At 39.7% G+C, this 16,064-nt stretch overlaps 2 protein-coding genes across 4 annotated transcripts in view; one reads left to right on the top strand and one right to left on the bottom strand.

The window, feature by feature from the left end:
- The window catches only part of TTC13 (tetratricopeptide repeat domain 13), a 60,127-nt gene that overhangs the window by 40,440 nt on the left and 3,623 nt on the right, over nucleotides 1–16,064 (bottom strand). For 2 of the 3 annotated variants that reach the window (XM_039567999.1, XM_039568000.1), the window contains exon 1: nucleotides 253–462. In XM_039567999.1, coding sequence (XP_039423933.1) covers nucleotides 253–451 — 199 coding nt within the window. In that variant the 5' untranslated portion in view covers nucleotides 452–462. Of the gene's footprint in view, nucleotides 1–252; nucleotides 463–12,669; nucleotides 12,812–16,064 lie in introns of those variants that run through there. The other variant, XM_039568001.1, reaches the window with a different exon arrangement.
- ARV1 (ARV1 homolog, fatty acid homeostasis modulator) lies at nucleotides 435–15,866 on the top strand. The gene is given in 6 exon segments (XM_039568003.1): nucleotides 435–665; nucleotides 667–789; nucleotides 10,044–10,163; nucleotides 11,825–11,978; nucleotides 13,188–13,412; nucleotides 13,863–15,866. Coding segments are annotated over 6 exon segments (945 nt in total). The 5' UTR covers nucleotides 435–449; the 3' UTR covers nucleotides 13,970–15,866.

The following is a 16,064-nucleotide window of genomic DNA, read 5'->3' as shown; positions in this document are numbered from 1 at the left end:
CGGCTCGCTGCCACAGCCTCTGTGGCTCCGCGCCACACAACGGCATGGCGCGGCTCGTCGGTGCAGCTCACACGCGAGATGCCTCGCTGTGAGTCAGCTGAGCGGCAGCGGCGTGCACAGCCGAGGGGCCACCGGCACCCCGCACCGCCCCGGGCCGCCCACCACCACCGCCGCCCCCGGACGCCGGTCCAGTGGCCTCGTCACCGCCTCCCCGGGGCTCCGGCGGTCACCGCGGCGACGCCCCCGACTCACCGCACTCGGCCGAGTACTGCTCCGCCCACTCCCCCGCCGGGCCGTGGCGCTGCCTGTGCCGCTCTTGCTGGAGCAGGGACAGCGCCGGGTAGCGCTCGGTGAGGGCGAGAGCGACCCGGGCCAGCACGGCCAGCACGGCCAGCAACACCCACGGCCCCCGCGCCAACCCGCCGGCAGGTGCCATCTTCCCAGCGCGCATGCGCGCCGCTTCGGCCGGGAACACGGGTTGCCCCCGCCGCCCCTCCCACGGGGCCGCCGCCGCACTGCCCCCTGGGACATGGAGTTCCCCACTGGCGCAGCCCGGCGGACGGCGGCAACAGGAAAACCACAACTCCCGGGATGCAGCGCGGCGCGGTCCGGCTCGGCTGCGCTCCCGAACGCGGAAACGAGGAGGCGGCTTGGAAGCGCTGACAGGGTCGGGGCGTGCTCCCGCGCGCTATGGCGGGGCTGGGCGCCTACCGCTGCATCGAGTGCAACGGGGAGGCGACGGAGTTGTACCGGGACTACCGGCGCGGGGTGCTCCGTATCTCCATCTGCGTGAGTTGGGGCGGCGGGCAGTGGGTGGGGGAGGCGAGGAATGCACGTGGGAAGCTTTGACGTCAGCAGGCGGCAGTGGCGGCGCACGGCACGTGGTGGTGGGCCCGGTGGCACGCGGGCGCCTGAGCCCGTTGGAGCGCCCCCTGGTGCCGGACTCGGGCCGTGCCCGCGCGTCGTGTCCGCTTTCCCTGAATCCAGGTGTCTTAGGAGCAAAGGCTGAGGGACCGGGTCCTGTTCAGCCTCGAGAAGAGATGACTGAGAGGGGACCTCGTCAATGTGTATAAATATATAAAGGGAGGGTGTCATGAGGATGGAGCCAGGCTCTTCTTGGTGCTGCCAAGCAATAAGACAAGAGGCAATGGGCAAAAACTGATTCATGGGAAGTTCCATCTGGATATGAGGAAGAACTGCTTCACTGTGCAGGTGACCGAGCATTGGAACAGATTGTCCGGAGAGGTTGTGGAGTCTCCCTCGCTGGAGATGTTCAAGAACCATCTCTGTACAATCCTGTGCCATGTGCTCTAGGATGACCCTGCTTGAGCAGGGAGGTTGGATCAGATGACCCCTTATGGTCCTCTTCAACCTGACCCATCCTGTGATTCTGTAGGTTTTCCATCTGCTCTGCTTCCCAGTGTCATTTTCTCCCATTCCTTGAGTGCACCTGTGTGGTAGAGCTGTCCCGACTGGCCTGTGTCCTTCTGTACAGGACACTGCAGTGTGTCTGCTGCTGTGTGTGCTTGGCCTGGCTCTTGCTGAAGGGCAGATCTGAGCATGGCTCCATGGTTGAACACAGCTCCCATGCCATTGGACCAGAATGTCAGGGTCTGAGTGATGATCATTCAAAGGGCCGTGGGGGTCCTGGTCAATGGCAAGTTGAACATGAGCCAGCAGTGCCCTGGCAGCCAGGAGGGCCAACCCTGTCCTGGGGGGCATCAGGTTCAGCATCACCAGCCGGGCAAGGGAGGGGATTGTCCTGCTCTGCTCTGCACTGGGGCGGCCTCACCTGCAGTCCTGTGTGCAGTTTTGGGCAAAACAATATAAGAAAGATGTAAAGCTATTGGAGAGCATCTAAAGGAAGACTACAAAGTTGTTGAAGGATGTAGAAGGGAAACCGTATGAGGAGTAGCTGAGGTCACTTGTGTTCAAGCCTGGAGAAGAGGAGGCTGAGGGGAGACCTCATTGAAATCTGCAACTTCCTCATAGCTTATTAATCTGGTGATGGTAAGCAGATCTAAGGGAACCTGGGAGCCAGTAGATGGCACTCGTTCCCCTTAGTGTTTAACCATTTCCGGACCAAAGATCCTGGTAGAATCAAAGACTTAAGTCCCAGTTGCTGTTTTCATTACAAATGCCAAACTCATGTAAAAAGAGTAGACAACTGAGTGAAAGAAAGAGCAAAGAATCACACATTCCTAGCAACTTGGAATTCTGTCCACCTTTCTCCATGCAGTCCCAGATCTGTACCATTTTTCACTTACTCCTACCAGTCTGTTTCCTCTGCTATGTTGTGGGTTGTCATGGTTCAGTTTCAGTTCTAGCTGCTCTTATGTGGTACATGTCATATCATCTCAAAGCTTTCCCTCAATTTCTGGCCACGCAGGAGGTGCTGAGAGCAGGAGAGCTCAGGGTATATAAAGTGGAGATGAGAATGTTAAAAGATTGCCAAGATCAAAAGATTCTTTCAGTTGAACCGATGTGACTTCAGTTTTATCTGCGTATGGCAGGAGAGCCCTACTGTTGTCTCCAGCTGCCTCGTGGTTTCTAATAGAGCAATGCTTGGTTTACTTTTTCCATTTAATCTGCAAGAATAGTTTTGTCACTGCACCAACTCTCTGCAGGCATTCTATTCCATGCAGGCAAGGCTGTGCTCTGACCAGAGACCTGGAAAGTTGTTCATCATCATGCTGCTGACAACAAAAAATAGTCAAGTACCAAATGTCATTTGATACCCTTCACAGACTTTCATGAGTAGTGATATGTACTGAGACATGACTATAATAAGTGTGTCAATGTTATGAATCTTCTTGATGATAAAACCTGAAAATAATGATAGCTTAGAAGTCTTCACTTAAAAATACATGAAAATCCCACTTATCAGTGTGAAACATCATTTATATCAGTTATGTATAAAACTTAGTGTAGACCTCTAAAAACTTAAGAAAAGCTGAAGGTATTCAAGAAAAATTGAAGGTCTGAAGTGACATTAGAAGGTGTGATCACTCAGCCTGAGAACATTTTTCATCTGTCTTTGTGGAGTGAGAGCACTGAGTACTGCTACTCCGCTGTAGCATTAAGAGAGAAGTGAAAAATTCATAGAAAGATTGTATATTGGTACTCAAAATGAGGCCAGTGGGCATCATCTAGATAATTTTTTTTTGTTGAAAAGTGTTTGTTTCATTCCCATTTTCAAGTAGTACCTGGAAATACTGACACTTTAAGGAAAAAAAAACAGACAACAACCCAACATTTGTTCCATATGGTAAGTAAAATAGAGGGTCCCAGAAAACTGGGAACAAGCAGAACATTGTCAAAATCATCACTGTTTCCTACTGACCTAGAGACTTTCCCCAATACTATTTTAAAGTTATCCTTGATACATTAATAAATCTGCATCTAAAAGGTCTTTGCCATTCTCAGGACAACCCTGTCATTGGACACTTTTTGGAAGATTATCTCAAGGTTGAAGAAGCTAAGTTCTCCCAACAGCAATTTCTGTCTAGCCCTACATTTATTTTAGGATGTGTTTAACCTGATCTGGGTGTGATTTTGAGGTGAAAGATTTAAATTTGAATGCCTAAGCAACATACCACAATTTTGTATTCTGTTATTAATTTGTTGAAGGGAAGAATGAATTTTTTCCAGAGGCAAATACTAAAAGTTTCCATTAAGGAACATGTGCTTCCAGCCCACAATATTAGAGTACAATTTTGGACATTCAGCCTAGTTCTGCTTTCATTTAGTTCCCGCAGCACTTTTTATTGCTCTTAATATAATTAAAAGTTTCTTTGAAGTCCATATTGTAATTTTCATGTGGGCAAGCATTGAAGACCTCACAAGTGTTATTATCCACCCTGGGAATAAATTTGCAATGCATGCTGAAGAAACTAAAGAAACTTTCCTCTATAAAACATGAAAGTCCACACAGTACAATGACACTTGGGTTGGAAAGGTGATATATTTCTTTAATAACTCTGCAATGTGGCTAACTGCTACAAATTCCTCAAGTTCTGTAACTTCTTTTACAATCTGTATTGTTTAATTAAGACCATTTTCAGCTGAAGCCTAGCCCAGACCTCTGGCATTGCACATTCCTTCTTGCTCGAGATTTCCATTTAGTGGATGAACCATTTTCTTGTCCTGCATATGCTTTGCTGTGGAAGTACCAGTACAAGGGACAGATGGACCTCTTCAATATGCTTTTTGTTCAGTGTGGTAACTGGGGAGCAACAGGGGAGGGTGTGGGGATGTGTGGGCATGTTAGGATTGCCTCCAGTGGAGGTGATGTTTGGTGGTCACTTTGCTTCTCATGGGTCTGGGTTTAGTCCTAATCTGTGAACGTACTGATGTGTTCCCTATTCTGAGTGAGAAGTGATGGTGAAAGTAAGCCTAGGTTGCTCTTTCTAGAGAAAATTTTTGTTAATTATTTTGAGATCCTTACAATTTAATTGATCTGTAAATAACACAGAAAATCTTCACTGAATATGTTCCAAACCAACCTTAAAGAACAGTAAGAAAAAATACTGTTCCAATAACACTGCTACTACAGTAATAATTCTGGGGTGGGGGGTGGGAACACATTTGGCTAACCTGGAATAAATTCTGTGAAGTGCAATGAGTATAGAAAGAAGTTAGCAAACTTCACTTATGCAAAAATAGAAGGAGACGCATGCAAACATTCTAAAAATCTGGTTTGCAATTTCATATATGTTGTTGTGTTTAAAAATAAAATGTTAAGAATGTTCCAGACCATAACAAAGGAAAAGAAATTACTCATTGCAATATTTAGAGCTCAGTCAGGATCCCCCTTGTGTTTTGTAATAAGAAAGCCAAATTGCATGAGCAGTGCACACTTCATTTAGCTTTTCTGCAATTAAAAAATAATTGAAAAGCTCTTTTATTGCAGCAAGGCAGAGAGACCAAATGCTTTGAATGCAAAGCATTTATGTGGTATGGTAAGAATCTGTCAAGAGTACAAAGATCATCCTGGAAAATAACATGCTAATTTTACAGAACTCTATTTACAGACCAGCTCACAACTGGAAAATACATTATACAGGAAAAAATTATAAAACAGTATTTTCAATTTATTTTCTGAAATGGAATGCATCTGAAACTGGGGTGTTTTGTTTTTCAGTCTATTATGACACTTGGCTGCATCTCTAATAAAGAATCCATTCCTGAAAGCAGCACGGCTAATGTGTTTTATTATTTAAGGGTGCAATTGGGATTAAGGGCACTCTCACAAGAGTGTTAATTTGCCTTATGAACCTATGTAAATTGACCCGTGCTCATGTGAAATCTATGTAAATGTTGTTACAATTTGCTGTATTTGTAGTCCAGCAAAATATTGTAGTTTAATTTTGCCAAACTCCAAACCCTGGGGAAAGGAATACTATAATGAGACTGTTTCATTGATATTTCTAATTCCCAGAGATTTGCAAATGTATTCCTGATGTGGTTTGCATGGTATTTTTAGATCAGGATGAAGCTTTATTGTTCAGTGTGTACTTTTACTTTCTGTCATGTCCTATGCCTTCCTCTTCAAGAATTCTTTTACTTTCCACAAACCCCATCCCGAAATATTTTTATTTAAAAATAAGTAATGTTTTAATATCGGAGAGATGACTCCAAAAAAGTCATGTTCATATACTTTAGGAACTTTATCCTTCAGAGACAGAAGGTGTTTTCTCAAATGTTTGTACACTGTATTGTATTGGGCACACATTTGTGAACACTGTTTGCAAGTTGAGTATCTTTGATGAACAAAGTAAGAGTTATGTCTTTTGAGTAGTGTTTTATAAAAGGCTGATGAACATGCAGTTTGAATTAACATATCAGTATTTTTTTTTAGTCATACTTAATACAACTGAGATGTTAAAATGTATGTTACTTTCCTTAAATATTTTGGATTGCTTTGATAAAAAAGAGTCTGATACACTACACTATGAAGAAGATGGTTGCACTAGCTTTTGAAGATTTCTTTTTTCTTTAATCTGCCCTTGCTAATTGGTTTAATTTTTTTTTTAAGATAACTAAGCAAACTTCTAAGTTATGAAAATGGAAGATTTGTTTTTTAAAATGACAAGCATAGTCAAATCTTCCTAAATATTTGATTAGTCAAACAGTTCTTAAAGTAAGATCTATTTAAATTTTCTAGAATATTGATATACTTTTAACATCCTTTTTTAGGAGAGATCTGTTGGACTTTCGTATGTCAGTATCAAAAATCCGTAATTTTCCTTAAATTTACCAGATCAGAAGAAGATGTGTAAATAGAATTTATGGTGTGAAGCTTGACTTTTTTCTTCTGCAACATAATCTTAAAGTATCTTTTAATCAAACTAGTGTCTATTTTTTCAAGAAAAAATACTAGTTACTTGTTTCTGATATCAATTGCATATTTAAGGCAGAAGTTGAAAAATGGCTAAAAGCAGAGAGAAATCCAGTTCTTTTTATCTCTTTAGAACTGGTTGTGATAACTGAGGCACATCTTCAAGAAAGTCCAAAGAAGATGAAAAAGCTCAGGTTTCTTGAAGATGTGCCTTCTTCACTCATGCTACCGAGGCCACTGACTACAGCTGTGCCGAACAGCAGTGGGGAACGAAACATGAGCACCAGTACTGTAGTTCATGCTAAACTACCTGACTAAAAATTAAGTGTGCAAGCAGTTCTCCATAGCTGAGCTGCTCATACCAATCTTCTCTGAAAGTCTTAGTGATTATCAGTGTCCACGAACTTACATACTTTTAACTAGCTGAAACTGTCTACTGAAACAGATGTGTGCTTAAACTGCATCAGTCCTTGCTTGCAGTGATTTTGCTGAAGTCAGGCTTCAGTCACAGGTTTCCTTCCTAGGCATTTAAGGTTGGTGTCAGATGTTTTAGTTGTATAGCTGGAAAAAATAATGAAAAAGCCAGGTATGGAAAAAATTCTTCCTAGAGGGCATATTAATTCTGTAGTATACTAATAGTATAGCAACCATCATCCAGTTAGTCTATAGCAGTGCACACGTGAGCCTTTTGCAGGAAGAGTGGTTTGTAGGTCTCACAAATCCCTGGATGAACTCATGCTGGGTAGGTCACTGGCTGGAAAAGCACAGAGGACTTTTCCTTCTTGCAACAGAGACTCAGATAGAAAAAAAGGTGTATTAGAAATATAAGATATATGAAGAATAGGGCTCTCATCTAGCTCTAGAAGACAGAAATACTAAATTTAACATCATTTTCACAGCTGCAGAAGATTTGGTATAAGGCTGCCAGAAGCTCTGGTGCAGAAGACACCACTATTTGTGTATTCATTTGTAGCAGTCTCCTTATATATCTGCAGTAAATTTCTGTATTGTTGGTTTTGTCTGGCTGGATGGTCTGATAAATTTTCATTGTCTAAAATTCATGTCAGCTGTCAGTGAAAATTTTTCAGTACCTCTTAACAGCAATTTTTTTGATCAGTGTTTGATTGGCATCTTCCAATTGAAAATACCATTCTTTACTCAGAAAGATTTTTGGTCCTGGTCAAAAAATGTTTTGTTGTAGGAGAATTTGAGAGCATGATAAAACTGGGGGTATGTAGGATATCCTTCATCTAACCTTTATGACACCCATTGTGTTGAATAATCTTATTTTGTATGGACTTGGCCAGTGCTTGTGGAAATAAACCTATTAAAAATAAATTACACTTGTCCAGTGCTACATCAACCCAGAGATTTGACATATGCAAATTACCACCTATAGGAATATCTGTTCATGATTTCCCAGTAGAAAGAAATGAAGCAAAACACTGCTTCTAATTAAAGTAGCAATTTCTTTTTCACTCTATTAAATCCTGTAAGTGTAGTCTTGTGTTAATGTCCTTTCTTCCATCTCACTCACTTTAATTTTAGACCTATCAAACCCTTGTTTAATTCAGTGAGTTTTTTAATTCATTACCTCTAACTTGTTACTGTCATACACAGTGTTTTCTTATCCACATGAGTTGAGTTTTTCCTTGAGCTGGACCAAGAAACACTGATTAGAGGTTGCAGCATTCCCTAGACACTCTCTTCAGTTTATGCATTTGTTTGAATGTTTTTCTTGACATTGATGTTGGACTCTTGAGTCAATTTGCTGCTGAAATTTTGCATTGTCAGATTCTACAAAAATAATTCTGTTAAATAGCAAGGAAATGTTAACTTTGGACACTGTCCTAGTTTTGGCTGGTTTAATTTTATGCCTAGTAGCTGGTACAGTGCTGTGTTTTGGATTCAATATGGGAATAATATTGATAACACTGATGTTTTAGTTGTTGATATTAAGGCTTATCCCAAGTCAAGGACTTTTCAGTTTCCCATGCTCTGCCAGCCAGCAGGTGCACAAGAAGCTGGGAGGAAGCACAGCCGGGACAGCTGACCCAAACTGGCCAAAGGGATACTCCATACCCCATAGAGTGTCATGCCCAGTAAATAAACTGGGGGGAGTTGGCCAGGAGGGGATGATCACTGCTCAGGGATGGGATGGACATAGGGTAGTGGGTGGTGAGAAACTGAGCAGTTGTTTCTCTTGGGCTTTATCTCTCTTTCTCTTACTATCTTCCATTTCATTACTATTATTATTATATTTTACTTTATTTCAATTATTAAACTGTTCTTTTCACAACCCATGGGCTTCTGAGTCTCCTCATCCCATTGCAGGGCGAGTGAGCAGTGGTGTGGTACTTAGTTGGTTTTTGTATGACAGACACAATGAATCTCTATAAAACTGAAAAACCTTTATGTTCTTTTCTGGGAGTTGTCTGTAGGTGTGTGTTGTCTGATGCTGAATTTTTGACTGTTCCAGCATTTCAGAAAGTGGTGTGCCAACATTTCTCTTCTGGTAGTGCACCACCATGCACTCACTAAAATGGAAATAGAGATAATTTCTATGACTGTTGTGTTCTCAGCATGGCAGCTAATGTGAATGCCCAGGGGACCAAGATTAGCTATGGACAGCTTGGAAGAAACAAGTAGCCAGATGGGAGGATTAGCAGCAGGAGAAAGCTGACCTGCAGAAGAGCATCCTTCTGCAAGTGCACTTGTTTGAGCTGAAGCATTGGCTGCTGCTCCTCTGCTGCTCCTCAGTTCTCTGCTAGAAGTTATTTCCCCCTCAGGTCTGCTAGATGAGTCTTTTGTAAGATTGTTATTTAACCCTCCTGCTTACAGTATAACAGCCTTTTATTAGCTCTAACCCAAATCAAGGAGTGATCAGCCATGCAGGTAAGTCAATAAAGCTGGAGGGGATTGATGACAAGCAGTTCCCAGTGGTGTGGGTGAAATAACCTCTCTAGCAGACACAGCAGGAACCAGCAGCTGTGTTGGAGAAGTGATGGTCTAGTGTCCTACCACTGTTCAGTGGCAACTGACTCTTTCGCTGTAGATCTGTGTGGAAACTACATTATCAGTATTCTGAATATAGTTTGCTCAGTGATGGAAAACTGGTTGAAACATTCAGAAAATTTAACAGTATGGAAGAACAATGCAACAGCACAAAACATTTACTTTCGCCTTGAAAGAAAGAAAAAGGTAGGATAGGAGGATAAAGCATCTCTGAAAAGAGGGAAGTGATAGAAGAAACTAATTTTGTTTCTAAAAAATACCCAAAATAACACAAATAAAATACCCAGTAGATGAGCCATGATCAGTTAACCTTTAGCATGATACTGGTGCATTTCTTGAGTCTTGGGAAAGTAGTTTGGTTTTTTGCATCTGTGGAGCATAGAATGATAAAGAAGTCCATTCCTGCACAGTTCATTATTGATCTTAATCCAAAGCCTGTAAAAATCAATAATAAATCTTTCTATTTTATAAGGGAAGCATGTGTATCAACTGTAGTGCCAAGGGAAGAAAAGCAGTTTTTCTGCATGGATATAAACTGTATTGAAAATGAAGATGACATTAGAGAAAGACTCATAATAATTGAATTGCTAGTTTGTATTTATCCAGTTGTACTAAGATTAGAGGAAAATTTCATAAACTCTTCCTTTCTACTTTTTTCCCCTAATTCTTATTATTTTGTGACTTTCAGAAATCCTGCCAGAAACCTGTGGATAAATACATTGAGTATGATCCTGTTATCATCTTGATTAATGCTGTTTTATGTAAAGCACAAGCATACAGGCACATTCTTTTCAATACAAAGATAAATGTAAGTTGCTATGTCCCTACCTTGTGACTTTTTTTTGTTAAAAATATATTGATTGTAATAGTTGTAAAACTTTAGAGACTCGTTCATCTCCCGCCCTTCCACAGATTTCAGCCAGCTGAACCAGTTGTATCATGAATAGAACACATGGAATCTCAAACTCCCTGTTACTAAGACAGCTTCTGTCTTCACAGAAGTGATGCCACAGTACCAGCAAGTACACAGTCCTCTTACATGTTAAAGAGAAGGAACTGCAAAGAACTGTTCATGCAGTTTTCTACACTCTCTAATCTGCCTATCATGTTAATTGATGTTAAAATGATGATGTGCTAAATTACACTGTAAGAGAAAGATCTAATTGCAAATTAATTTCCAAATTAAATTTCTGTTGGAAACAATTTTTTTTTTAAAATGAGCAATAGGAGTATAAAATACCAAATTAACAATACTATGCCAGTTAAACCTACTGTACTAATTTCTCACAAGTTTCTTCCTGTGTAATTAACCATGCCCTCAAAGCCAGAACAAAAGGTGGTGGCTTTCACTTGAAGTGTTGTTGATGCAGAATTACATAGTTGGGCTGGCCAGGCTGGAGTGTGGAGGTAGGACTTTTTAGTATTGCATATTTTTACTGTAAGGACTGATTTCCTAGGAGGGGGAAGCTAATCTAGAGCAAAATCTCTAAGCATGAGTGTATGCTGTGTTCATGTTGGTATGTCTTAGGCAGTCCAGTTTAAGCAGTGTAGATAAATACACTTGCCTCATCTTTCAAGCATGAATCTAACTAAATATTTTTAATGAATTCGGTGCTTCTGGAGACTGGTAATGATGTTCTTCTGTGAGGATTCTGTCTGTGAAAACTTCATCTATTCAAATGAATTGAGTTGAATTTTTAACTGGCAAAGCCCTGTGCATGTATGTGCAGTTGGCATAATTTGCCTCTAATGGAAAAAGTAGAATCTGTACACAGAAATTGTTACAGCTTATTTAAATCTGTATAAAATAAGAAATCACCTCATATATGCACTGTCTTATAGACTGTTTAATGTGGAAACATGCTAACTATTGGCCCTCACAACATAATTTTTGCAGTCACTTCAGAGGATATTTTAAAGTTTTGTTTGGTTATATTGCTCCCTTTATTTTTGATGCCTCACCCTTATATGAACTAAGAAATATTTTGGTATAACTACACTATCAGTTTATTGTAATGGAGATTGTCCCAGGGAAAGAGAGAAACAAGGGTACTTAAACCAGTTTGCTGAATGGAGTAGTTGACCTTGAACTGAAATTTTAGATAGTATAATTCTACTAGCCATGGCACAATTTTGGTTTTTCATTCCTAGCTGAACAGCCTTCCCAATTTTAAAATAGTATGGATCAGGCCTTAGAAACCACAGTTCTATACCTTCTTCTGTACAGAACTATTCATGCAGTTTTGTACATGTTGTAAATTGACTATCATGTTAACAGATCTTAAAAGGATGATGTCCTAAACTAGTGGCTCAACAGAAGTAATTTTGTTTATATTCTAAAGAAAAATAATACACCTACAGACTTCTTGTGTAGAGGCATTGAAATGTATTTTAAATACTGATTTCATACTAATGCTTTAATTTATGCTGATTTAATACTAATACTTTTATTATTCTTTAATTTACCAGATTCATGGGAAGCTCTGTGTATTTTGTTTGCTCTGTGAAGCTTATCTCAGGTGGTTGCAACTACAGGATTCAAGCCAAAATACAGATCCTGATGACTTAATCAGATATGCCAAAGAATGGGATTTTTATAGAATGTTTGGCATAGCTTCTTTAGGTAAGATTGGTGATATGTATTATCTACTCTTTAAGCATTGAAGAACTTCAAGCCCATACTGCAAAAATTGATACAGAATGGATGTGATGTCCAACCCAGTATGGTTACACAATTACATACTCTCTGATTTGCCTGCATGTAATGCAAATGCCTATTTTGATCCTCATTACAGTTCAGACTGATATTATCAGCATTAGATATGAAGAGACTGAAAAGTGGCAATATTCAGAAATCTTCGCCTGAAATCTGTTGACATAGTTTGAAGGTCAATGTAGAGCTCAGCCTTATTCTACATTTTATGTTGACTTCAAGGTTTATTATTCATTAAGGTGATACAACCTTACTAAAGTAAACAATTGGGAAAAGATGTATCTGTTTTGTGTTGTATTTTTAAACAAATACACAAAAATACAGACCAGTGTCATCACCAATAAAGAGTAAGTAATACTGTGCTCTAAGACTACACTTGAAGGCAGGGGAGGGATTTTGTTCTATGCTGCTTAAAACATTTTTTCTCATACTTTTTCAGATGATAGTGTTTAAATCAAACTTGCATACTAAAACTAGTATTTTTCTTACACATTCAGAGCTTAATTTAAATCCTTTATTGTCTAATGTTGTTTTAAGTAGGTTTTTATAGCATGTCATTAAAAATATTGAACTGATTTTTCAGTAGTGACTCATCTCTTACCGTTATTGTGGGAGTTTCTTTGACATCTGTATTAATGCCAACATATCACAGGAGCGGTGTCAAAAGAATTCTGGTAGCTCAATGGTATTTTCACCTTGGTGTTCTTTCTCATGCTGGATGAAAAGGGTTCATTGCTGGTGACCTTTTGCAAAGAAGACAAGTATTGATTTTGTTTTACAGCCTAACAGACAGTTCAAAAAATCCCTCTCTTGTTGCTAAAAAGTGAAGAGGTTCTTATGCTTAACTGCCTGTGCTGTATGGAGTCAGCAATCACAAGTACGGTAATCCTACAGATAGAATTCTGTGATAGAGCTGTTCTGAATGTCATGATACTGAATTGGTTTAAGTAATATTTGGCTATTAAAATGAACACAGATGGAGGATGTTTGTATTTGCCTATGGCTTTTAAAAAGTGACTCTGTTGCATTTAGGACGTCATTTTACTGAAATTCATTCAGAAGTGGACTTGATTTTTGGCACTTCATTCTCTCTTTCCAACTCCTCTTACTTCCTTTTAGAACAAACTTCATTTTTCATTGGCATTTTTATTACCTTGTGGTGGATGACACCTGAGACGCTGAAAAGAAAGTCTGACTTCATTTTACTTCTCAAAGCACTGCTGTTGTCCACCTATGGAAAGCTTCTGCTAATTCCAGCTGTTATTTGGGAACACGACTACACGCCTTTGTGCCTCGCGTTTATAAAAGTGTTTGTCTTGATATCAAACTCTCAGGCAATTAGAGGTACATTTTTGTATATGTGTATATGTGATGTTACAGAAGTCATTATTGTTGTTATTTTTTTAATCTGTATCAGGTACGTGACTGAAATAGCTCTAGCTTAAAACTGTTCTACTTTAATAGAAAGTGATTGAAACAAAAAAAAATTTTCAAAAGAAGAAAAAAAGCACCTCTTATCTCACCATCATCTCTTTGTAGATATGGTATTATATCCACCATATCCATCTGTTACAATTTGAGACAACTCATCATAGATCATTGAAACGTAAAATAGAATTCTTTTGAGTTTCTGAAAAATCAAAATTTCGTATTAATTTTATTCATGTCTTTGGAATACAGACTTTGAACGGATCTGTGTGATTTCTTATACACACAAATTAATATGAATTCTCACATGATTTCTATGATCTTCTTAAATGGTACGTGATAAATTTGTTCTGTTTTCTTTTGCAGTTACATTGAACTTGAACCGAATACTCCCTTGGTTTGCCATCCTCTTTGGATTAATTTTTGAAAATGGTGTGGTCTGCTTGTTCCAGAAAATGGGATGGGATGTTTGAAATGTCAGCCCAGATATGAAGAAATACCAACAACATTATGATAATTTTCTAAGAATGATCTCTGCCAGCAGGGTCCAAAAACACTTTTCATAGGGATAAAGGTGACAGATAACAAAGAAACATTAGAAGTTTGGCTATTTACTGTGCTGAGCCATAAAACTTCAGCTTTATGTTGTTTATTTTCCCATTAAAAATATGAATGTCTCACTATCCTAACAGTTTTATAAATCTAGCTGCATAGCTGTGGCTGTAAGAAGAAAGGTACATAAAAACACCCAGCCCTGCTACCAATCACTGCATTTTGGCAGAAAGAGGAGGATGAATCGTTCCCTGAAGAGGAAGGGAGTCAGTGGAAAAATGTAAAAGCCAAAATTTATATTTCCACAAAACCAGATTTTCAAAGAGAAAAGTGAACATTTGCGAATAGTTCATTAGAGAAAAGGCAAGTATTTCAGAGTAAAACTACAGTGGGAAAACCAAGCTGCATTCTCTGGAAAGTTTATGTAACAATCCAAAGTAATAAAATATCTAGTTCCAGAGTAATCTCTCCGAACGATAGGTTTAAACTGGCTTGAAATTTTGTGTGATCTCATAAATGCTGCTTAGTTCTGAAAGCTGAAGAGAAAGGACTGATCCCAAACATGCAGGGTTGTTTGGGATACCACTTCTTCTGCATTTAAGTCACATCCCCCACACCCAGTCCTCATCTGGCTGCACATCTAGTGGAAGCAAAAAGTGAAATATGAGGTCATTCAGCAATAGAGAGGTGCATTAAAAAAACAAACAAACCAAAATGTTTAGGCCTAAATTGGTGAAGAAACATCTATAGAAGTTCTGCACCTTCTTCCTCAGCAGGCAAAAGTAGAGCTAAATGGCCTACAAAGGAACTGACAGAATCAGTGTCCACAAGACAGTAGTAAGGACACAAACCCACTTTTGTGCAGACCAGTTTCTATTTGTTCCATCCAATATTTAACTCTACTGCTTGAGTTCTGGAAGGGTGTACTATCCATAGGGATTACTTCCATTCTTCATTTTCCTCAGATGCTGTCTCATGTCTGTGTTTTCCAGAATGAATCAAAAACGTTTTGCAACATCCTCAAGTTAATTCCCAACAGGTTTAGAGTAAGTCTAGATTATGACCACAGAAGACATTAAACATGTCTGATGCAACTGCCCGTGCTATGCAAGTTACTTGATCATAAAAGCAAATGGTTGCTGATTCTTTTTTATTAAGTCAAAGGCTGATAGCACTTTTGTCATTTGTGTTACACTTTGCAACTTTCTGAGCATGTCAGAGAAAGCAAAAAACCCCAAACTGCAACATTTTTAAGTATGCAAGAATCTTGATTTGATTGGTAATAAATTAATTTCCCCAAGTTGAGTCTGTTTTGTCCATGACAGTAACTGGTGAGTGAACTCTCCCTATCCTTACCTCGACCTGTGAGCCTTTCCTTATATTTTCTCTCCAGTGCCCAGCTGGGGAGTGACAGAGCAGTTTTGGTGGGCATCTGACATCCAGACAGGGTCAATCCACCGCAACTCAGGATGTTTCTTCAGAAAAATGTGCATGATATCTCATGCCAGTTTAGATGTAACAACTGTACTTTGGTTTATTCTTAGGTTAGATTTTTTTTTTTTTTAATATTCATCATATGTGTCATGGTTATATATACCCCCCCACAACGGGCAGTTTTTGTTTGGTTTGTGTTAGATACTTGCTCTAGCACTGGTTTCAGTCTTAAGGCTGAGTGAAGCCCATTTAAGTGTAACTAATGCAGGTTATTATATGTAAACATGATCTCGTCGGCAGCAAATTTGTAAATACTATGTATATAAATTTTATTTGGGGACAGTTTTCTGAAATTAAACTTTATTTTGAATTTTAAAAAACCGATTTCAGGTATTTTCTGAGGTTTTTTTTCAGAACACCTAGAATGGACACGAACACATTCTGAAAGAAGCAGTGTTTACCTGTGGTGTCACATACACTGATAACCTGTCAGTTATACGTTCTGTAATGCTGCCAGGAGCCACCACTGCCCTTACACAACTTTGAAGCAAGAGAAGACAATTAAGAGCTACAGAGCTGTGG

The sequence above is a fragment of the Corvus cornix genome, chromosome 3, assembly GCF_000738735.6.
Source record: "Corvus cornix cornix isolate S_Up_H32 chromosome 3, ASM73873v5, whole genome shotgun sequence".
Taxonomy (NCBI): domain Eukaryota; kingdom Metazoa; phylum Chordata; class Aves; order Passeriformes; family Corvidae; genus Corvus; species Corvus cornix.
The sequence above is the reverse complement of the archived record's forward strand: the minus strand, read 5'-3'. Positions and strand labels throughout refer to the sequence as shown.